At 44.6% G+C, this 24,052-nt stretch overlaps 1 protein-coding gene across 1 annotated transcript in view; it reads right to left on the bottom strand.

The window, feature by feature from the left end:
* Positions 1-1,120: 1,120 nt before the first annotated feature.
* ido1 (indoleamine 2,3-dioxygenase 1) overlaps positions 1,121-24,052 on the bottom strand; it is a 34,959-nt gene continuing 12,027 nt past the window's right edge. Inside the window, exons 5-10 of the mRNA XM_052041001.1 lie at positions 19,195-19,209; positions 14,251-14,350; positions 12,253-12,370; positions 9,550-9,601; positions 5,995-6,143; positions 1,121-2,209 (exon numbers count right to left, since the gene is read on the bottom strand). Of these exons, the coding sequence (XP_051896961.1) occupies positions 1,830-2,209; positions 5,995-6,143; positions 9,550-9,601; positions 12,253-12,370; positions 14,251-14,350; positions 19,195-19,209 (814 nt within the window). The 3' untranslated portion in view covers positions 1,121-1,829. The remainder of the gene's footprint in view (positions 2,210-5,994; positions 6,144-9,549; positions 9,602-12,252; positions 12,371-14,250; positions 14,351-19,194; positions 19,210-24,052) is intronic.

The raw sequence follows: 24,052 nt of genomic DNA on the forward strand, positions 1-24,052 counted from the left end.
ACTTCAAATTGTTTGGCGCATTGGAGCAATTCTGGAGAGTACAATGTCATGCGTTTTAAATTCTTCAAAAAAAATTATTTAAATCCAATTTGGTTTATTCAATAAAGATGCTTTTTACTCAGATACAGCCCAACAGAAAGAAACTTTGATAAAATAATCATACGATAGCAATTTCAATAATATTTTAGTAGAAATGCTATGCCATTAAGCTGTGCTTTTATTGCACATGACAGATTACACCACTTACAGACTTGACAGCAAAAATGAATGTTCAAATGATTACATTTAAAGTGGGATTTCAAAGGAAATCAAATCCTGAGATGTGTCATTTCTTAAATAAATGTTTTTAACTTATGTCTTAACATGGGAGGAACAAAAGCATACTTCAAAAAGTTCTCTTCTTGCGAGTGAGTGTTGGTCCTGTTCCACTGTATGGTGGGATGTGAATTACACTGATTTTGTTGAGCTAGCATTGGCTTTCCCAGCTGGCTGGTGGTTCTAGCAACACAGCGTGTTCCCCACTTCCATGCCTCAGTGCTCCAACATGGAATTTGAGAATGCGCTGGAGATCACCAAACGTCTTGCTCCACCGGTGAATCTGGGACGTTCCCGTGAGCTGCTGAGCCAAGGGATACACCTTGTGTCAGCTTTTCGCCAGCCAGCACAGGAATGGGGTCATCAACCTTCATTTCCAAGGTAAGGTTATTGCTTTATTTTCCTTTATTTCACCATGAATCCACCCGGAGCACAACCTCCTCTAAATCAGAGAGTTGTGAGTTCAAATCCCACACTGGGGATGTGAAGAAATGTGGGCCGATACTCCAGTGCAGTACTACTGTTTCTTTAGAGCCATAATCTCGTACCGCACAGTAACACAACGGGTACTGTAGAGTCGCTGGCTTACAGTTCCAGCAACCCAAGTTCAATCCTGACCTCCGGTGCTGTCTGTGGGAAGTTTGCACGTTCCCTCTGTGCTTTCCTCTCACACCCCAAAAAGACCTGCTGTTTGGTTGAAAGTTGGTTGCAGTCAATTACCCCAAGGTAGGATCATCAGGGGAGAGGTGACAGACCTCTGAGATGGAAGAGGTGTGGGAATGAAACTCATGGATTGTTGGGGGGCCTGGCAGAGACTTGATGGGCTGAACATCCTCCAATATCACAAGGAAATATGTAAATACATGAAATATATCAGATCTTGATTAATTAACAGTAGTTCAATGTGCTTTTTAAAATAGGTTTTATTTCATTTTTTTAATTTTTTAAATAACTCGTATAATTATTTACAATTTTTCAGCTGTCTCTAAATGTTTCCAGTCGTAAGCTGTGAGAGGGTCATCAGAGGTTCACGGACAGGACTTTACCCTCTGTCACCTCATGCCTAATCACCTCTCCTGCTCCCTCAGACTCATGCAACAGTCCAGGCAGCAATGCCGGCAGAATCCGTGTGACCGCAGCAGATTCCTGCAGCCCAGAGGTGTAGTGCTGGGAGGTAACCGTGGGGACACGGGACATGTGGATCGCAATTTGCCCATTGCACTTGTTACAGAAATAATCCTGCATCTATTGAGAAAAAAGCGACTGGGAGACTTAAAAATGATCACACAGTAGTAAATGTAATTAACTACCTTCAAAGTTAAGACTACAAGCCTTTGAAGCAGCTGCAAGAAGCAATATTATGTTTTAGTTTAATTTTTGCACTGTTAGCCGTTCTCACCAGCAGTTAGTATTTTCTAAGCACTTGATCACCCACAGTGTTTGCACTGAGCATTGCGCAAAGTTTTATCTGTAAATAATCCCCATGGTTTACGGAAAACGACTGTTAACCTTGATCAATGCTGTCCTGCTTCCTTGATCACCATTTCTTTAGTCATGTCCCGTGTGCTTTTCAGCAGAGACATAATTGTCGTGCCGCCGGTTCCTCGCTCTTCCAGGGACAGCGGGGCTTTCTGTATGACGTCTGACTTGCTACTAAGCTTGGCCTTCTCTGCTTTTGTTCTGGATGCCAAGATCGTGATGTACCGAGTGACAACAGTGATGTGGTAGTTCCTTAGACCAACGAGGGCCTCTATGCAATCATTGTACGTCTCTCGGAGACCGGGGCACGGGTGAAGGATGATGTACTCTCGCACCGATGGGCCTGAGGCAATCACTTGGATAAACGCCTTGTGTGCCGGTGGCATGTAATCCCTCATCCGGTGAAGGAATGCAGCTGTTAATCAGAACACAATACTTCAAATTCAAGGCAATTATTGTCAATGTTAAATCTAATCAAATAACTGTGGGAGTAAGCAAAACCTTACATGAGGTCAACTTGTTTGTTGCAGGATTACAAGCAATACCACCAGAACAATTTATCAGTTAACCAATTGAATGTTGACCATTATCAACAGTCTGACACTCCCTCTGACCGTTATCACCTGTCTGATACTCCCTCTGACCATTATCACCTGTCTGACTCTCCCCCGGTCATTATCACCTGACCAACACTCCCCCCTGACCATTATCACCTGACCAACACTCCCCCCTGACCATTATCACCTGACCAACACTCCCCCCTGACCATTATCACCTGTCCGACACTCCTCCTGACCATTATCAACAGTCCGACACTCCCTCTGACCATTATCACCTGTCCGACACTCCCCCTGACCATTATCAACAGTCGGACTCTCCCTCTGACCATTATCACCTGTCCAACACTCTCCCTGACCATTATCACCTGTCCGACTCTCCCCCGGTCATTATCACCTGTCCAACACACCCCTGACCATTATCACCTGTCCGACACACCCCTGACCATTATCAACAGTCCGACACTCCCCTGACTATTACCACCTGTCTGACAGTCCCACTGACTATTATCACCTGACCAACACTCCCCCCTGACCATTATCACCTTTTCGACACTCCTCCTGACCACTATCACCTGTCTGACACTCCCTCTGACCATTATCACCTGACCAACACTCCCCCCTGATCATTATCACCTGTCCGACACTCCCCCTGACCATTATCACCTGTCTGACAGTCCCCCTGACTATTATCACCTGTCCGACACTCCCCCGACCATTATCTTGATTCAGCCCTACCCAAATTATCTGCCTGAACCCCACCCCACCCCCCATCCATCCACCAGCACCCCCAGTAATCTGCTGGAACAACTCCCTCCAAATCATTTGGTCATCTCCACTCCTGGTCACCTGTCAGACCATTCCCTCTAACTGAATACCTGACTGAACTTCTCCCCTGTCGGTTGTTTGAGCATCTCTCCCACCACCCTCTCCACTTCCCCGAACTAAATAAGCCGTTGGTAAATATCCAAGGACTTAAGAAAACTGACGTCACACAATTTCCCGCACGAACTCCTCAGAGATGTAACGCATATCCTCAGGAGCATAGGCTCTGCAGTTCGTGAACTGTATCCACATAATGCTTTAACCATGTACCATTTATCAGGGAAACACTCCCAGAATGCTAGTTTCCAGGCATTCTATCCCTGCAACTTTCATCCTGTGGAGGGGATCTGCTTGCTGGTACTCTTGCATTTGTTCCCCCAGGTGTGTGATAATGTTTTGTTTTAATATTTGTTCATTCAGATGCTTAAAGAAACATTGACCACTACCTGAATTTGATTATGTGCCACTGTGTCACTATACATTTGGATAAATACCATCCTTAGTAAACTCACAACAATTAATATCAGTAACATTCCAATTAAACTTAATATTAGGTTCCCTGTTGATAGTAACGAAGTGACAAATGTGAAGACAATGGTCATTTTGATTCATAGCGACAGTTTCAGGCAGCAGACCATTAGTGGAGACACAAGAGACTGTAGATGCTACAATCTGGAACATAAAACAAGCTGCTGGAGAAACTCAGTGGGTCAGGTAGCATCTGTGAAGGCAGAAGAATAATCAACGTTTGGGTTGAGACCCTGCACCAGGGCCTGAAACATCGACTATCCCTTTGCCTCTACAGATGCTGCTTGATCTGCTGAATTTCTCCAGCAGCTTGTTCTTTTGCTCCAGAAGATTATTAGTATTTGCCACCTTCTATAGTATTCCCTTGGCACTTTTCAATAATCCCAAATTTCTTTAGTTGTGAAGAGTCTGTTCTGTTTATTCATTTTGCTGAATTTTATTTTCAGTCGAATTTGACTGCTGTCAAGAGCAGCTATGGAGTACAATTGAAATTTCTCCTTTGGATGTAAACTACGCATCAGATGCGTTATCGCTGGCTCCTATAGGCTCTGTAAATAAAAAAGTACTAACCTTAGTGAGAGTTGTTTGGTTTTTAATTTATGTGATGATCCAGGGTTTCCTGCGTAGAGCCTGCTTTCCATTCCCATTGAGAGAATTTAACTTTTCTGGGTCTGAAAGGCCAACCATATTGGCACTATCAGGCAGCAGGTCAACCAATGAGCTAATGGAAGGTCATGGGTGGGCCACAATAAGCCCCACCCACAAACCTCTGACAGACAGCAGAGGCCTACCCCATCTTGCCAGCTGTCAAAGCCATCAAGGTTTCTAAATTTCTCCATTATTAAAAAAAGGTAAAACATATTTTAAGTTTTAAGTGAAAGAACAATAGAATAAACTTAAACTGCCATTAAATAATTAAAAACATCAAACAAAGCATTTTTCTTACATAAGTAACATTCTGCTTTTCCCTTCCTGCCCTGCAGACTCTCTTTCTAGAATTCAGTGACTGACTTCCCAGATCCCACACCAGGTTTAACCTGGAGGCAGTAGGTTTCCCAGTGTGGGATCTGGGGGATCTCAGCAAGATCCTGCTTGGCTACTGGATCAATGGGGAGTCCCATCAGAGAGTGCAGCTGGAAAATGGTTGGTTGAGCTCAGCCAATCAGTTTGCGGCTTCCATCACTGTGTGGGAGTCAGTTAATTTATTGGCCGTTACTCTGGGAAATGCTCAGTGTGCCTTGATAAGCAAGTGGTCAAGCCCAGAAACAAAAAACATCTGTTCTTTTCTTTTGTGAATTGGGCAGAGACTTTAGAAAATTACCCAGTTAAAAGATAGCTTTATAGAATGAACAAACCCAATTAAGTGGTGGGTCAGGGGAATAAACTAAACCTTACACACCTTGGCAGGAACTATTACACTGTTTTGTTCTTTGATTTAATCTCAACATTCCTCCATGCCGATAATCTGACATCTGAGCTGCCATCTGACGTGGTAAATGCGGGCTCACTCTTAAGTTTTAAGAATAAATTGGATAGATACTTGGATGGGAGAGGTCTGGAGGGGTATGGACTGGGTGCAGGTCAAATGGGACTAGCAGAATAAAGCTTCAGCACAGACTAGAAGGGCCAAATGGCCTGTTTTTCTGTGCTGTAGTTTTCTATGGTTCTATGGTTCTAATACTAGGAACTCCTTCTTCCCCCACCTTAGACTTCATCCTCGTCAAACTAAGATCCCAAGTTCTTGCAGACAAATGATAAGATATCTTTACTAGTCACATGTACATCGAAACACACTGTGAAATGCATCTTTTGTGTAGAATGTTCTGGGGACAGTCCACAAGTGTTGCCATGCTTCCAGCTCCAACATATCATGCCCACAACTTCCTAACCCGTACGTCTTTGGAATGTGGGAGGAAACCGGAGCACCCGGAGGAAACCCATGCAGACACAGGGAGAATGCTTAAAACATTGACCTGAAATTATTCCTTTATGCGACAGAGAATTAAAATCCAACTTCTAGAAAGTCGAAATAGCCAAGGTAGGAATATAGGTTAATGTATTAAATGATGTAATGTAAGATAGAATGAGTGAGGTAGAAATTTATCCTCAGAATAAGTAATATAGAAATGAGAGCATTTTGAACATTCTTCTGAAATTCAGTTCAACAGAACTCAAACGGATTTCAATGTACAAACACCACTTCATTATCTCATACAACGCAGCACAAATTTGTACCTGCTCTTAAGACCCCCAAAAATTTGACTGAAGTGGCACGGCGGACAATGCTTACCACTTTCCTCATTGTGATGTATTCCCAAAAACTCATCGAAGGATTGCAATGTCGAGCTTTGTGCTGCACTTCCACCTGAAAACTGCCTTGGGTTCTCCCACACTCCCTCATACAGCAGCCCTTCTGGAAAAACTGGGTTATCCTTCCACCTGCAAGATTAACTCCAAATCAGGTCCTGGTGAAGTGCAGTGAAGGAAACGCACAGAGCCAATCTGTGCATAGCAAGCTCCCACAGACTCCATGCCTCAGCCTGTTCTTTTTTGTAAGGATAATCACTGGCTAAACATTGGGCATTTGAAATACCACTGGCTTCAATTGATCCACCAACCATGGTCTCTCAGGAAGTGGATTCCCATTCTCTGCTATCTTTTTTTGTGAAGGAAATCACTTTCTCATTTCATTGATTCACGGCCTGATCTTAATCTGCCCCTGCTATTTGCCAGATGAGGTATTGAACCGAATTTCTGGCTGCTTCCTCAGGCGGATGTAGAAGATCCCAGGGAGGAGAGCAGGATAACTAACCCTGATCTCCTGTCCAATTCTTTCCTTAATGAAAAAGATTGTAGAGGCCTGGAATTCACTCCCTGAGAGTCTGGTGGATCAACTGAAGTTTTCAAAGTTAAGATTGTTATCAAGAGACAAGTGCCTGGAAAAGTATTTCCAGTCAGAATTGCTGAGTATTTTGCTCTGCTGCCGAAATTTGGCAACATTTAAGGCAATGGTATTCCACAGTAAGTGTGGTGACGCAGCAGTTATCAAACAAGCAACTTAAAGGACTGGACTAACAATCCAGAGATCTGCGGTCATATACCCACCATGATTGTTAACTGAGTTTAACTTCCACATTAAGATTTACATTCAGTTAATAACCTGCAGCTAGTCGATATTAATGGTGACCACAAAACTACTTGGTTGCTCTAATGACCCATCTCGTTCACCAACTTCCTTCAGGCAAGAGTATTCAACATGTCTGGTCTATAAAAGACCCTCAACCACAGGTTGATGAAGTGGCCTACCAAGGGCAATTAGGATGGGTAATAAATGCTCAGTGACCCCCTGGAGAATGTACAAATAAAAAAAATAACACAGTTAACACCACAGAATCGGGCTGAATTTTAGAAATAGAATCAAGACAAGTTCATTCATTTTTTGGGATCTAGGTATCACTGGCAAGGCCAGCATTTATTGCCATCCATAATTACCCCTTGAGAAAGTGGTGGTGAGCATATCCTGTAACTGAGTACCAAGTCATTGAAGAGTCAAACGTACTGCTGGGTCTGGGGGCATGTATAGGCCAGAACAGGGAAGGGTGACAGATTTCCTCCCCTGAACCAGATGTGCTTAAATGATAATTTCATGATCATTTAAAGAATAAATGCTATTAAATTAATTGAATTTAAATTCAGCTAATTGAGATTTGAACTCAGGTCGCCAGATTGTTGGTCCAGACTTCTAGATTACTAATCTGCTGATTTAACATTGTACCACACCAGCTGTTAGTACAGATCAACCACAATCTGTGAATGGTGACAAAGTTTTCACTGCTTCTCCTATGACCACAGTTGGAGCATTCTGTGAAGCTGAGTGGTTTAAAGACGTTGAGTTGATCAATGTGCAGTTTTGTAAGGATGTTGCCTAATGCAACATGAAGCCTTAAAGAACATGGGAGCACTGGGAAACGGGTAATGCTACAAGCTGCTGCAACTGCTGGAAATCTGCAGAGAGAGTGCTGGAAGGGCTCAGCAGGTCAGGCAGCGACTGCAGGGAGAGAGAAAGAAAGTTCATGTTTCACATCGATGACTTTTCATCAGAACTAAGGGAAGCTCATTGACCTGTAACATTAGCCGTTTCTCTCTCTCCACAGTCGCTGCCTGACCTGCTGAATATTTCCGGTGATCTTTGTATCTATTACAGAATTTCAGCAGATGCTTTTCTACAATTTCCTAGAGTCGTAGAGTTGTACAGCATAGGAACAGGCTCTTCAACCAATCACATCCATGCTGATCCCACCTACACTAAACCCATTTGCCCACATTAGGCCTTCTGTGTCTTGCCTACTTAAGTTTCTGTCTAATGTCACCTAAACACCGTAACTGTAACTGATTCCACAACCTCCTCTGGCAGCGCGTTTCAGATATCACCCACTCTCTGTGTAAAACAAAACCTTCTCCTCAGATCCATTTAAAGCCCTTCCTCTCACATTAAACCTGTGCCCTCTGGTTTTTGATATGCCTACCACAGGAAAAAGATTTTGACTATCTGCTCTATGTATGCCACTCTTCTTATATACTTCTATCAGGTGGCAGGACTCTTAGCAGTGTGGAGAAACAGAGGGATCTTGGGGTCCACATCCATAGATCCCTCAAGGTTGCCGCGCAAGTCGATAGGGTTGTTAAGAAGGCGTATGGTGTGTTGGTCTTCATTAGTCGGGGTATTGAATTCAAGAGCCATGAGGTAATGTTGCAGCTCTATAGAACTCTGGTTAGACCACACTTGAAGTATTGTGTTCAGTTCTGGTCGCCTCATTATAGAAAGGATGTGGAAGCTTTAGAGAGGGTGCAGAGGAGATTTACCAAGATTTTGCCTGGACTGGAGAGCATGTCTTATGAGGATAGGTTGAGCGAGCTAGGGCTTTTCTTTTTGGAGAGAAGGTGGATGAGAGGTAAATTGATAGAGGTGTACAAGATGATAAGAGGCATAGGTCGAGTGGACAGTCAGAGACTTTTTCCCAGTGCAACAATGGCTAACACAAGGGGGCAGAATTTTAAGGTGATTGGAGGAAGGTATAAGGGGGATGTCAGGGGTAAGCTTTTTACAGAGAGAGTGGTGGGTGCATGGAACGCACTGCCGGCAGAGGTTGCGGGGGCAGATGCGTTAGGGACATTTAAGAGACTCTTAGATAGACACATGAATGATAGAGAAATGGGAGGCTATGTGGGGGGGGAAGGGTTAGATAGACCTTAGAGCAGGATAAAATGTCGGGACAACATTGTGGGCTGAAGGGCCTGTACTGTGCTGTAGTGTTCTTTGTTCTATTACCCCTTCTCCCCAGGGAAAACAAGCCCTGCCTATCCAATCTCTCCCCATAACTAAAACGCTCCAATCCAGGCAACATCCTGGTGAATCTCCTCTGCACCCTCTCCAGTGCAGTCACATCCTCCCAGTGGTGTAGCAACCAGAACTGCACACAATACCCTTTGTGTGTCCTAACCAGTGTTTTGTGATGTTGTAGAAGTAAAGCAACAAGACAGGTAGAATCACATCGGGCATATCTACAGGATTAAATGGAAGAGATTTACATCAGAGAGCCGGGCAGGTGTAGTTACACAGAATATTCTGCAGTTGTAAAATGCATTATTGCATTAAAAGTACCTCAAAGGCCGTGATAATCTTTAAGAATAATGGCTGACCAAAGGTAAAGGATTTGGACTAACTGGGATTCAGAGTTTAGGGGATAAAATTGACACAGTACATTGGCTGAATGGGCTGTTTATTCACTGAAAGCTCTACATAATTCCACATAATAGAAATCAGGTTTTAATAATGAATACATACCCAGACAGAAAGAGGCGAATTATTCCATAAAATACAGCAGGGTCAACGTGCTCTGGAGAGAGAAACAGATTCTTCCTCATTAAATGAAAGCATAGTACAGGGGAACAAGGGCCAGTCCATGAAGGTGGATCTTAGGTGGAGGTTTGGCCAGTGCTCAGGCATCCAGACAGATCATTCCATACATAAGTACATCGAGGTAGTACAAAAGGAAAACAATAATAGAATGCAGAACAACTTGAGCAGTCATCCCGGCACTTCACTCTACCCCACCCTGAAGGATGGTTAAAAGCTGCAACCCTATTTGGAGTTAGAGTCATAGAGTCATAAAGAGTCATTGAGGCATACAGCACAAAATCAGGCCCTTTGGCCCACTTATATCCATGCCGGCCCTTGTATTAATCTATACTCGTTCCATTTGGTCCAATGGTCTTCTCAGCTTTGGTGATTCAAGCACTCATCTGGATACTGATAGAGTCAATGGTCTTAGGTCGAGAGCTGAGACCCTGAGCCACGGTGGAGGGCTCAGAAAGTGTTTGAACTGCTGGAAAAAGAGAGCTCACCACTGAAAACCAACACACTGGAAATCTGAAATAAAAACAGGATAAGTTGGAAAAACTCAGCAGGTCAGGCAGCTTCTATGGAAAGAGAAGCAGAGTTAATGTTTCAGGTCTAGTGTTGCCAGCATTTTCTGTTTTAATCTTGCCATTGAAGCTACCAAGAACCATCAGGCAGGACCCACATCAGAAAGCCCAGTGCAAAGTGACTACATCCTACGGGACACTCGGATTGCTGGAGGAACTCAGCGGGTCAGGCAGCATCTGTGGAGGGAAGTGGACAGTCAACATTTCGGGTCGAGACCCTTCATCTGGACTGAAAGATAGAAGGGAGATGGCTGGTACAAATAGGTGAGGGGGAGGGTTGGAGCAAGAGCTGGCAGGTGATAGGTGGATCCAGGTGAGGGGGTGATAGGCAGATGAGGGAGGAGGGAGAGTGGGAATGATGTCAGAAGCTGGGAGGTGATAGGTGGAAGTGACCAAGGGCTGAAGATGATGGAATCTGATAGGAGGGGAAGGTAGAACATGGAATAAAGGGAGGGAGGTGAGGAGGGGGACCAGTGGGAGGAGGGTGTGGGTGATGGACAGATGGAGAGGTTGGGGGGGGTGTAAAAGATCGGGTGTCAGGGGCCAGGTGGATCAGGAGGAGAGAGAAGAAGGAAAAAGGGACAGAAGGGAAACGGTTCGAGAATTCAGGTTGGAGACTGGCCCAGGCGGAATATGAGGTGTTGTTCCTCCAAATTGTGTTTAGCCTCGACCTGGCTGTGGTGGAAGTAGGCAGTGAGATGTAAACACAAGAGACTCCAGCTTCCAGCATCAGCAGTCTCTTGTATTTACATCTCATGGGAGGTGTGGTCCAGTCCTCCCCTGACTGAGGAGGTGTGACCATGGGCACTGGCACGAGACACTGAGCTCCTCGACTCTAAGCATCCATTGCCAAGAGTCTCAATAACATCTGCCTTGGATGCAAGTGTGATCTATCCTACAGTGAATAAAGAAATGCCCATTTGTGAATTGTTCTTCTTTAATGCTGCAGCTCTATAGAGCTCTGGTTAGACCACACCTGGAGTATTATGTTCAGTTCTGGTCGCCTCATGTGGAAGCTTTAGAGAGGGTGCAGAGGAGATTTAGCAGGATGTTGCCTGGATTGGAGAGCATGTCTTATGAGGATAGGTTGAGTGAGGTGGGGCTTTTCTCTTTGGAGAGAAGGAGGATGAAAGGTGACTTGATAGAGGTGTATAAGATGCTAAGAGGTATACATTGAGTGGACAGTCAGAGACTTTTTCCCAGGGTGACAAGGGGACATAATTTTAAGGTGATTGGAGGAAGGTATGTCAGAGGTAAGTTTTTTACATAGAGTGGTGGGTGCATGGAACGCACTACCTGCAGAGGTTGTGGGGGCAGATACATTAGGGACATTTAAGAGACTCTTAGTTAGACACATGAATGATAGAGAAATGGGAGGCTATGTGGGAGGGAAGGGTTAGATAGAACTTAGAGCAGGATAAAATGTCGGCACAACATTGTGGGCCGAAGGGCCTGTACTGTGCTCTAATGTTCTATGTTCATAGGCCATAGGTTTGCTTTTGCTCAACCTTTGCTTTACTCTTATGTTTGGGATCTAGGTAACACTGGTAAGGCCAACAGTTATTGCTCATCCTTGAATCCTTTGAGAAGTTGGTGGTGGGCCACATTCTTGAAGCCCATTATGGAACAAGCTACCAGAGGCGGGTACAATTGTGACATTTAAAAGGCATTTGGACAGGTACATGGATAGGATAGGTTTGGAGGGATATGAGCCAAATGCAGGCAAATGGGACGCACTCAGTTCAGAAACATGGTTGGCAAGGACAAGTTGGGCCTATGGGCCTGTATAGCTCTATGACTAATGCATCCCTTCTGGTGAAGGTACCTACTCACAGCACGTTCCAGCGCTGTTGGAGAGGAGTTCCAGGATTTAGACCCAATATTCCTTCCTGTCATCCATGCACCCATGACCTTTCTGGTAGTTCACAGGTTCTGGTGCAGTAGCGCAGTTACGTGCTTCTACTTCAGTCACTTGGGGCAGATGTCATGAGGGTGGTCAGTCCTCAGTACTTTGGACGATCAAAGAAGCCAACAGTGTGAGCCAAAGTGTGGCTACACTTACCATCCATCTTCCTGAGTGCATGGTTCATCTTTCTGATTGACTCAGCCACATCTTGCAAAGCAGATTTAATGGTATCATCTTCGTGCTTCCAAACCGCCTCAGTTGCCGTGGCAATAGCCTAGCCAATAGGGTAGAGGAACACCAGCATTAGAAATTCAAATGAACTTCCTTTGATTTCATGAAGTTCTCATATTTTCTTATGTAGCAAGAGGTCATTCAGCCCATCAGGTCCATGCCAGCCCTCAGTGTATTCCCATCAATCCCATTACCCACAGATTTCCCTGTAACCTATCCTCCCTCACACGCCCATTGACTCCCCCAATTCCCCTGCCACCCATTTACACTAGAAGTAACCTATAGCAGACAATTAACCTACCAGCGTCTTTGGATATGGGAGGAAACCAGAGCACCAGGAGGAGACCCAACCCAGTCACAGGGAGAACATGCAAACTCCACACAGACAGCAGCCGAGGTCAGGATCGAACCCACGTTGCTGGAGCTCAGTAGTACCATCTGCTGTACCACTGTGTCACCCTGATTGTAGCTCACAAGCTTCTCATGGCATCAGTGAGGTGGGAATTGGCAACTTTAATGTGTTATCCAAGCACTTTGCCATGTTCAGAGTATAATAATTGTCTTATTCCTGATGTCACTTCCATGTTTGAAACACACTCTGCCAGGATATTGCCAGTGCTAATAAAGTTTCAGCTCAGGATCTAATAAATGACTTCAAAACAACATTTGTTCTGTCTGAAAATGGATCTGTTGCAGTTACAGTTGACACAAAGGTTCTAATGAACCCCACCGCAACTGTTAAGTATGTTATGATCTTTAACTGGGCCTTAAAATTGGAGTTGAACTGTTGTTGGAATGAGCACAATACAGTCTAGGACAGGTAGAACAGAACCAAGCAGCAAGCGTGGTTGGGATCCCAAATATTTTCAGCAGAACAATGGTATCGATCAGGGTCAAAGATAAAGCACATGAATTTGCACACATTAAGCACAATTCAAGCTGTTATTTTTCACCAATATGCCTTTCTTTTTGCAAAAATAGTTGGGAATGGACTTGGCCCAGGTGAAGTCCTGTGAATCACAGAGGGAGGAGCTACAGTCCAATCACTACATGCTCTGAAGCAGAGGACCAAGGAAAGAGATTGGGTACTGCAACTTCAGGAAAGAGTGTGCTGAATAGAGGAGAACCAGAAAGATAATAACAGTCACACTGAACAGTCAATGCAAGGAGTCCAACTCTGAAGGCGCAGAGTTAGCCCTAAAGCTAACTGTAGGGTGAGGAGACCTTCACATTGCAGTGAGGTCTGGCTTCTGAGCTCCTCAATGATGCTGCTGTGGAGATTGACTGGAGAAGAGGCAACCTCCTACAAGACGGAAACTAAATCAAGGTGCAACATCCATTGGAGCTACCACTGTCACCTTGAAGCACAGCTGGCAGAGACTTGCATCAAGTTGCTCATCAACCAAGCAGTTGAGGGCTCTGAGAGAGGAGGTGTTAAGTTATGCGGGTCACACTAGGAAGGCATACCACTCAAAGTGCAAAATTAAACCTCAGCATGATGATTCAAAGAACTTGATCTGTAAACAGCTTGTTTTACACTGATAATAACTTAAAAGCTAATTGCATTCAGACAGAAGATCATGTCTGGATAACTTAGCTGAACACAATAAATGACTATAAGAGGCAGTTATTATTGCAACATCAGCAAGTGCAAGTGAACTAGAATTTAAAAATTTGCCCTCAAAAGTAAAACCTACACCTTCATTGTATAAAGAGCACCACCTTAAAAAAAAGGATATCAGATTTCCCTGTCTGACTGCCTTTCTGATCATAAATGGTTTTGTCAGCTTGTTGTCTTTTAAAAGAATGTAGCTTAGATACATAAGAACTTTAATAAAAGCAAACAGTTCAGTTAGATCATGCATTACACCTTTATCCCTTCAGATATGTGACCCTTTGTACCTTTGGTGTTGCGGTGCCTACCTTGATGCCTTGTACAGCTGCCAGTTCCGCCTGTAACGTTACCAGAAAGAATCCCTTTAAGCTGCCTCCCCCAGGCAATGCGAAGATCGTGTCCAAATTTCTGGAAGAAATGTATTACCATCTAGTGGTCATACAAAATACCAGCACATAAATATAAAGACATTTTTCCATCACAAGCTTCTGTTTTAAGTCAAAATAAGTCAGTTTTAATCTGTTTGACCCCCTTGAATGAAGCCTGACGTTGTGTGAAGAGATGGAACAAGCTTCCAATACCTAAAATCGCAGTAACATTGAACAAAGGATTTCATAAGACCATAAGACACAGGAGCAGAATTAGGCCATTCAGCCCATCGAGTCTGCTCCGCCATTCGATCATGGCTGATTTGTTTTTCCCTCTCAACCCCATTCTCCTGCCTTCTCCCCATAACCTTTGACACCCTTACTATTCAAGAACCTATCAACCTCCATTTTAAATACACCCAATGACTTGGCCTCCACAGCCATCTGTGACAATGAATTCCAGATTCACTCCCCTCTGGCTGAAGAAATTCCTCCTCATCTCTCTTCTAAGGGAACGTCCTTCTGTTCTGAGGCTGTGCCCTCTGGTCCTAGACTCTTCCACTTACATTCCTTACATACAAGAATATCTCAGAGCGGTTTATACAAGAGGTACACAGTTGGAGAGATGCCAGTGTGCACAAAGTACCAGGAGGTCCTCGTGACATGAGCTCAGAAGGTGGACGATGCCTTGGACTTGGTTGGAAAGCAATAAGGTTTATTGGCCTCACATGAGTCACTAAGGTCAGTAGGTCTGTGCCACATCCAGGCAACTGTGCCACTAACCTCAGACTCTGCTCAAAGTCAAAGTCAAAGTTGAGTTTATTGTCATATGCACAAGTACACGTATACACAGGTGCAATGAAAAACTTACTTGCAGCAGCATCACAGGCACATAGCATCAGATAAGCAGCATTCACAAGAAAAACATAAATTATATACTGTTTTTACAAGAAAGAGCACAAAAAGAACAAAAACAAAGTCCATTGTAGTGTAAAGTGATCGAAGTGGTCATAGTGTTGCTGTACTGTAGTTATTAGGGTTTTGCAGGTTGGTTCAAGAACCAAGTGGTTGAAGGGAAGTAGCTGTCCTTGAACCTGGTGGTGTGGGACTTCACACTTCTGTACCTCCTGCCTGATGGTAGCTGCGATGGTAGATGCTCGAACATCATGTCCACTATCACTCAGCTATCAATACCCTCCTCTAATTGGGACTTAGATCTATCATTCGTATGGTCCATTCACCACACTTAGTATTGTTGGAAATCTTATGCCAACATCTTGCAGGTTCCACTCACTGCCTGCCATTCAGCCATAATGACTACATCACCCAGACAGTGTATACGACCCCACCCCACTGACACATCGCCCTTTCTCTTCTCGGACAAGCTGGCTCAGAACTGGGGGTCAGGGAGATCTGACCACCAGGAGACTGTTAGGCTGCACGCATCTCCTAACTCTTCACAGCAGACAGTGGTGGTCGTAACTGCAATAACTGTCGTCGGGAGTGGAGCTGAAACGATCAAAGACAATAGTATCCTCTCGTCTCATCCTCCTAACATCCCTCAGGTTACAACCTCTTCTGATAGAAAGCACACATCCCTCACGTTCCTTCCAACACTCACCACAACCTTACCCTTGTAAACTATCCGTTACAAGGACCTGACCTGGTCAGGTTGGGAAGAACAGCGGAAGACTATAGCTTCTGCATGCCGGTGGTCTGATCGACCACCTGGTCAGTGGCATCATGGTGGAGCATGTGGTCGTTTTCTGCATCCAACGTGCATCAGCTGAGGAAGAGAGGGTGTGGGGTGCGGGTCCACAGACCACCGACCAGAGCCGGACACAGGATACTTGCCGTCATTGGCCAAGACTTAGAATACAAGCACAGGGCGGTCGTACAGGTACCATATAAAAAATGCAAGATAGGCTACAGCTACAGCACTGTGATCATTGTGATCATCTCACCAAGGGGAGGTGGTGACAGAGGTGGAGAGGTGCGCAGAGGAGGCTTATGGGGATGTTGCCAGGACTGGAGAGTTATGGATATAAGGAAAGACTATTTGGACACAGGCTGCTTTCTTTGGAAAAGAGGAGACTAAGGTGAGATTCAACTGAAGTGGGCCTCATGAGCCTGACTGAATTCTTTGAGGATGTGACGAAGCACATTGATGAAGGTAGAGCAGTGAATGTGGTGTACATGGATTTTAGTAAGGCATTTGATAAAGTTCCTCATGGAAGGCTCATTCAGAAAGTCAGGAGACATGGGATCAAGGGAAACGTGGGTGTATGGATTTAGAATTGGCTTGCCTATAGAAGACAGAGGGTGGTGGTAGATGGAGCTTATTCTGCCTGGAGGTTGGTGACCAGTGGTGTTCCGCAGGGATCTGTTCTGAGACCCCTGCTCTTTGTGATTTTTATAAATGACTTGGATGAGGATGTGGAAGGGTTGGTTAGCAAGTTTCCTGATGACCCAAAGGTTGGTGGTGTGGCTAGTGTAGAAGGTTGCTGTAGGTTACAACAGGACATTGATAGGATGCAGAGCTGGGCTGAGAAGTGGCAGGTGGAGTTCAGCCCAGAAAAGTGTGCAGTGGTACACTTTGGAAGATCGAATTTGAAGGCAGAATACAAGGTTAATGGCAGGACTCTTAGCGGTGTGGAGGAACAGAGGGATCTTGGGGTCCACGTCCATAGATCCTTCAAGGTTGCCGTGCAGTTCGATAGGGTTGTTAAGAAGACATATGGAGTGTTGGCCTTCATTAGTCATGGTATTAAGTTCAAGAGCCATGAAGTAATGTTGCAGCTCTATAAAACTCTGGTTAGACCACACTTGGAGTATTATGTTCAGTTCTGGTCGCCTCATTATAGGAAGGATGTGGAAGCTTTAGAGAGGGTGCAGAGGAGATTTACCAGGATGTTGCCTGGATTGGAGAGCGTGTTTTATGAGGATAGGTTGAGTGAGCTCGGGCTTTTCTCTTTGGATAGAAGGAGGATGAGAGGTGACATGATAGAGGTGTACAAGATGACGAGAGGCATAGATCAAGTGGACAGTCAGAGACTTTTTCCCAGGGTGAAAACGGCTAACACAAAGGGGCATAATTTTGAGGGAATTGGAGATTACCTTAAAATTGGGATGTCAGAGGCAAGTTTTTTTACACAGAGTGGTGGGTGTGTGGAATGCACTGCCAGCAGAGGTGGTGGAGGCAGATACAATAGGGACATTTAAGAGACTCTTAGATAGCCCTCCATTTTTCTATCATTCATGTGTCTATGTGGGAGGGAAGGGTTAGGTAGACCTTAGAGTAGGAAAAAATGTTGGCGCAACATCATGGGCCAAAGGGCTTGTACTGTGCTGTAGTGTTCTATGTTCTATCATCTATGTTCTATGAAGCGTGTCAAATTCCGGGAGGCCAAGGGAGAATAGACAAGAAGGGTATGCTTCTGTCAGCAAAGAAGTCAGTAACCGGAGATATGGACCATACAGGATTTAGGATCAGAGATCTGTGAAAAAAACTGACTCGTGCAGAGTGTGGTCAGGGTCTGGAACTCATTGCCTAAAGAGGCAGTGGAGGCAGATACCTTCGCCGCATTTACGGAGTACCTGCTTGGGCTCTTGAACTCTCCTTACCTCCAGTGCTATGAAGCAAGAACAGGGAAGGAGACTAAACCAAAGACCATTTGGGCTAGCAAGCATTTGCTTAATATACTGGGCAGTGCAGTTGTGCAGCTGGTAGTGCTGCTGCCTCACAGCTCCAGTGACCCGGGTTCAATCCCGACCTCTGGTGTTGTCTGTGTGGAGTTTGCAGGCTCTTCCTGCGACTGCATGGATTTTCTCCAGGAGCCCCATCCTCACATATCCCTCACATATCTGGAGCAACCAACGATCCGCTGGAGGAACTCAGTGGGTCGAGCAGCATCTGTGGGAGGGGAGCGAAGGAACTGTCGATGTTTTGGGTCGGAACCCTGCATCAGGACTGAGAGTGGAGAGGCGAGGTGGCCAGGATAAAGAGGAGACGGGGACTGGAGTCCGAGGAGATTGGCGGACTGAGGTTGGGCGTCAGTGGCAGGTGAATGATAGATGGAGGCAGACAGAGAGAGAGGAAAAAAGGGGGAAGGTAAACAGATGGAGCGAGGTGGGAGGAGGGGTGAAGATGGGAGGCAGCCGCTGGAGGGAGATAAGCAGGAACACAAAGCACAATCAGTGCTGGATTCAGATCAGTAGTGGAGGTGAGAACGGGAACCATTAGGGGAGAGGGGAACAGCAGTGGAACCAGATGGGGTTGGTAGAATAATTGTCCGCTGTACGTTGCCTCTAGTGTACGTGGATGGTAAAATCTGGGGGCAATTGTTGGGAATGTGGGAGAATAAAATAGTATTGGTGCAAGAGGACCTGTTCCCCATTGTTCTCAACTACCGGATCGCTTGAAAATTTATCTACTGTCAACCAAAACTGCATCTACCACATATCAAAAACATATCTATTCTGGTAAACGTTAATGCTAAAAAAAAACTAAAGGGAAGTTGGTAGGCACATGTGCATGAGAAAGAATAAGTTGTTGGGATACAGGGAAATAGCGAGGGAGAAATGGGATCAATGGAGTTGTTCTGTTGGGATCTGGCATGGACTCAATGGGCCGAATAGCCTTCTTTGGTGGCATTAGAAGTAGAAGAGAAGTATTATCGTTGGATTTAAACCTCACTGATCATTTCCTGCTTCAGTGTCTCGTCATCTGGTCGAAAGACATTTGACTTATTTTCACATAACCCCAGGACAAGACAGAAGGTTGCATGTGATTCATTTGCTCATCACACCACCCACACGTGTCTCTGCACAACTCCAAATGCAAAATTAATAATGAGAAGAAGAACAAAGATCCACACTACTTACCTTAACTCCATGCCCCTGGAAAGATTTCCCAAAGGGATATGTGAAAGGAAACGAAAAAATAATTAGCACTTCCCGTAATTTTGCACTTAAGGAAGATTATTCAGCTTTTAAGTGTACACTAATTTAACATGAAAATGAGACTTGAGAATTGTGCCCACAATTCACATGCATCTAGTGGTAAAGCAATGACTGGGTGTCGGGCACCAGAGGAGGACGTGGCATGGAGTGGGCAAACTGCTTCCTTCCCGATCAATGTTGGTAAAGCAATAGGTGGAGCTGTGGAGGCTTTGTCTTCAGATTCAGGGGATAAAACAGATGTACCACACTGAACAGAGACTCTTGCATGTTCCTGTGTGGATCCCAATTATTGAAGAAGTTGCTGGAACTTATTTTGTTTCAGGCCAAAACATGCTCAGAATTTCCCTCGCACCTGGGCAGTGGAGGTAATTAAAATGGATTACCTTCCTGTGAATGAAGGGTCTGAAAATTCTGCCTAGATGTTTAGGGTGACAGAGTGGCGCAGCAGGTAGAGCTGCTGCCTTCCAGTGCCTGAGACCCAGGTTCGATCTGGACCTCAGGTGCTGTCTGTGTGGAGTTTGTATGTTCTCCCTGTGGCCATGTGGGTTTCCCCCAGGTGCTCCAGTTTCCCCCCACAGCCCAAAGACGTGCAGGTTGATGTGTTAATGGGCAATTGTAAGTTGCCCCTAGTGTGTAGCTGAGTGGTAGAATCTGGGGGGAGTTGATGAAATGTGGGGAGAACAAAAAGGGATTTGTGTAGGATTAGTGCAGATGGTTGGTTGATGATTGGTGAGACTCAGTGGGAAGAAGTGCTGTGTGACTCTATGACACGATGACATTTGCTTAGTGTGAAAAATCGGCTGAAGATCTGGGAAGCAAAAAGTCAGATATACATTTCCTCTTCTCCTGAACAGAGACACAAGCGCGGTGCAGTGGGTAGTGCCACTGCCTCACTGCTCCAGAGACCTGAGTTCGATCCTGATCTCAGGTGCCGCCTGTGTGGAGTTTTCACGTTCTCCCTGTGACCGCGTGGATAACATCCCCTGATGCTCCGGTTTCCTCCCATGTCCCAAAAATGTGTGGGATGGTAGGTTACTTGGCAACTGTACGTTGCCCCTAGTGTGTAGGTGAATGAGAGAACCTGGGGAAAGCTAACAGCAGAGTGAAGAGAATAAAATGGGATCAGGGTAGGATTAGTGTGAATGTGCAACTGATGGTCGGCACAGACTCAGTGGGCCGAAGGGCCTGGTCCCCTGCTGTATCTCTCTATGATCCTAGGAACTGGTATTTGGTATTGGTTTATTGTCATGTGTACCAAGATACAGTGAAAAACTTTCAGGAACTGTGGAAGCAATTAAGAGGCACAGACCCCAGGAGTTGAAAAAGAGAGCACAGACCACAGAGGCTGATTTGAAGAGCATGGGGGGTGCTTTTAATTTCATTTTAAATTTATTTAGTTTTTCTGTTAAATGTAGCTTCAATTTACAGTGATGTAAAGTGGTAAACAAGAGGACTTTAGTCTCCCAGGAACCGAAGTAACCAGCTAGAACTGGTTAATTAAAGTCTGACGACATAAGATGTCAAGAACTGCAAAAGCTTAAGCTGAAGACCAGCTAAAAGTTGGTGTTTTTAGCTAAAAGCTAATAAAGTGATTTTTAGAATCAGTGTCCTGTGAGCGGAATGTCCATGGGGTGAGGAATGTGGTGGTGAGTAACAACTGGTGAGGTAAAGATCAATTAAATATGTTGATTAAATTAAATCTTTCAAGACATGCATGCAAAGCTGCTGATGTGTTGTAACTGTAGTAAAGTAAAACTCCAATAACTTGGGACTTTGGTAGTGCTGGATTAGTACATTTTCTGGACTACTGAACGTTATTTGATGCAAGTACATTTTTAATTCATTTTTTTAGATATTACACAGTATTACAATACATTTCCCAGGGAGCCCGTTAAGTTTAAAGGGAGCCTAAGAAACAGAACTCTGGTAAGTCGGAAGGGATTGTGGGAACCAGGGCCTGATGAATCAGAAGGGGAGCACAGGAACTGGGGCCCTGGTGAGTTGAAAGGGAATGTGGCAAACATTACTTTCTGAGCCAGATGCTGAACGATCGGAATTTCTGAGTGGTCAGATAGTGGATTATCAGAGTTTTATTGTGTTTGGACATCGACAAAATCCATTGGGATCCCTGAAGACCACATCTGCAGTCAATGACTGCTGATGAGGAACTACTGGTTCGAGTTGATGAGCTGGAGTCTAAGCTTTGGACACTGCAATGCATCACAAGAGAAGAAAATTACCTGGATTTTTTGTTCCAAGACAGAGAAAAAACCGTTAAACTAAGTACTGTAGAAATGGTCTGTCGAGGGAGATGTGACTCTGAGTGAGGCAGGTATGGGTATCCAGAATGTAACAATGCATCAACCTCAGCCCTTATGCTTGGAGACAAAAGAAATCTGGAGCAACAAACAACCTGTTGGAAGTCAGCTTCTCTGGGAGGAAAGGAATTGTTAATGTTTCGGGTCAAAACCCTACATCAGGTCTCAGTTCTTCCAACAGGTTGTTTGTCAGCTCTTGTGCTTGTCTAGTAGGTGCAGGGATCATACAGCCTGTGTGGGGGAGAGCAGAGGCTGCAGGGATGATGAGCAAACTGACCACCGCACTGTGGTACAGGTCAATATTCTGGAACCAGTCACCTCAGACGTCACTTCCCCTATCACTCAGCCACCTACAGGAGAGGAAAGGTACAATTGTCATGGTCCATGACATGGGAATCAATGCATGGATAGGGCTAACATGGAGATTCAGCCGAGGAATATGAGCAGCTAGGGTCCAAATTAAAAAGCAGAACCACGAAGGTAACAAGCTCCAGGTTTCTACCGAAATCACATGTAAATTGGCATGGGGTCAATTAGATCAGAGAGTTGCCGGGGGTGTAATGGAGGCAAATACGGTAGGTAGGCCCATGAATGTGCAGAGAATGGAGGGAAATGGACATGTAGGCAGAAGGGACGAATTTAGTTAGGTTTTTAATTACTTCGGCACAACATCGTGGGCTGAAGGGCTTGTTCCTGTGTTGTGCTTTTCTGTGTTCTATGCTTGATGATCTGTGGCTTGAATATTGGTGTGGGAGAAATAGGTTGGTATTGGTATGTCATTGTCACATGTACCAAGATACAGTAAAAAGCATTTGTCTGCATGCCATCCAGACAGATCATGCCATATGTAAGTACACCAAGATAGTAAAAAGAAAATAGTATGCAGAATATAATGTAGCAGTTACAGAGAAAGTGCAGCGCAGGTAGACAAATAAAGCGCAAGGGCCACAACGTGGTAGATTGGGAGATCAAGAGTTCATCTTTTAGCGTATCAGAGGTCCATTCAAGAGTCTGATAACAGTTTCAGATCATGAAGCACTAGCATCAGTACTGGGAAATAAGGTATCTGTTCCATAGGGGTGGGCTCCAGCAAGTAGAATAAGTAGGGCTGTAACCAGGGCTTTAAAGTAGATAGTGGAGGTGGTTTCTGGTGAAGGGGAATTTTGAAAGTTAAAGAGAAATGACGAAGCAAGGGTTCAGGGTAGCAGCTTGGGGATCGACAGTCAAAGTCTACCAGAAAGGGACAGAACATACAAACATAAGAGTGTGCGTCCAACTAGAGTCAGAACAGGGAAAATGGTAACGGGTCAGAATTGAAGGCTTTTTATTTGAATCTGTAACTAATCAGGTGAATTAATGGCACAAATTAAAATAAATCGATACAAACTAATAACCATTTCAGCGACGTGGTTGCAAAATGACCAAGGCTGGGAACTAAATACCCCAGGATATTTCATCCTTGAGAAGAGATGAAGTAGCCATGATATTAAAGAATGGGAGAAAGGCAGAAGAGAGAAAAGATCTTAGCTCGGCAAATCAAGAAATAGAATCAGTTTGTTTGGCGATCAGGAAAGGGAAGGGACGTAAAACATTGTCTATAGGCTCCCGAACTGTAGAGCTAGTGTAGGGAATAGTACAACTTGGGAAAATAAGATGCATGTAAAAAGAATAATACCATAGTCAGAGGGAACTTCAATCTACAGATAGACTGAGCAAACCAGAAGAACAGTAATGGTGTGGAGAGTGAATTCACACAATGTGTCAGATTGTTTTCTAGACCAGTATATTGAGGAACCAATGAGGAAACAGACTGTTTTAGCTCTAATATTGTGTAATGGGAAAGGACTTGTTGATGATCTGGTAGTTGAGCTGGATTTGGGAATGGTAACTGTAATATGATAAGAGTTCTAAAGAAAACTTTACAGGTGGCACGGTAGTGTAGCGGTTAGTGCGACGCTAGTACAGTGCCAGTGATTGGGGTTCGATTCCCGTCGCTGTCTGTAAGGAGTTTGTACGTTCTCCCGTGTCTGCGTGGGTTTCCGCCGGATGCTTCGGTTTCCTCCCACATTCTAAAGACGTACGGGTAGGTTAATTTGGGGTTTAAAATGGGCAGCGCAGACTCGTTGGGCCAGAAGGGCCTGTTACCACGCTGTAAATAAAATTTAAATTTAAAAAAAAATTTTAAAAACTGAAGGTGATTTAGTCCAGTCTTAAATCTGAGGATGAAACGAACAAGGCATGTGGTGTGGGTTGGTGATGGGGGACTGGGAAACTATATTAAAAGGCATGACAGCAAACCAGCAGAGTCTACCCTTTAAATAATTGGAACAGAATTTACAAATACAGCATTTATGGGGAAAATATTCAACAGAGAAAGTGGAATGTTCATGGATATCAAAGAGTATAGTCATATCAAGACATAATGTACATATCTTAATATAATTTATATTTTTGAATTATAA

The sequence above is a fragment of the Pristis pectinata genome, chromosome 29, assembly GCF_009764475.1.
Source record: "Pristis pectinata isolate sPriPec2 chromosome 29, sPriPec2.1.pri, whole genome shotgun sequence".
Taxonomy (NCBI): Eukaryota; Metazoa; Chordata; class Chondrichthyes; order Rhinopristiformes; family Pristidae; genus Pristis; species Pristis pectinata.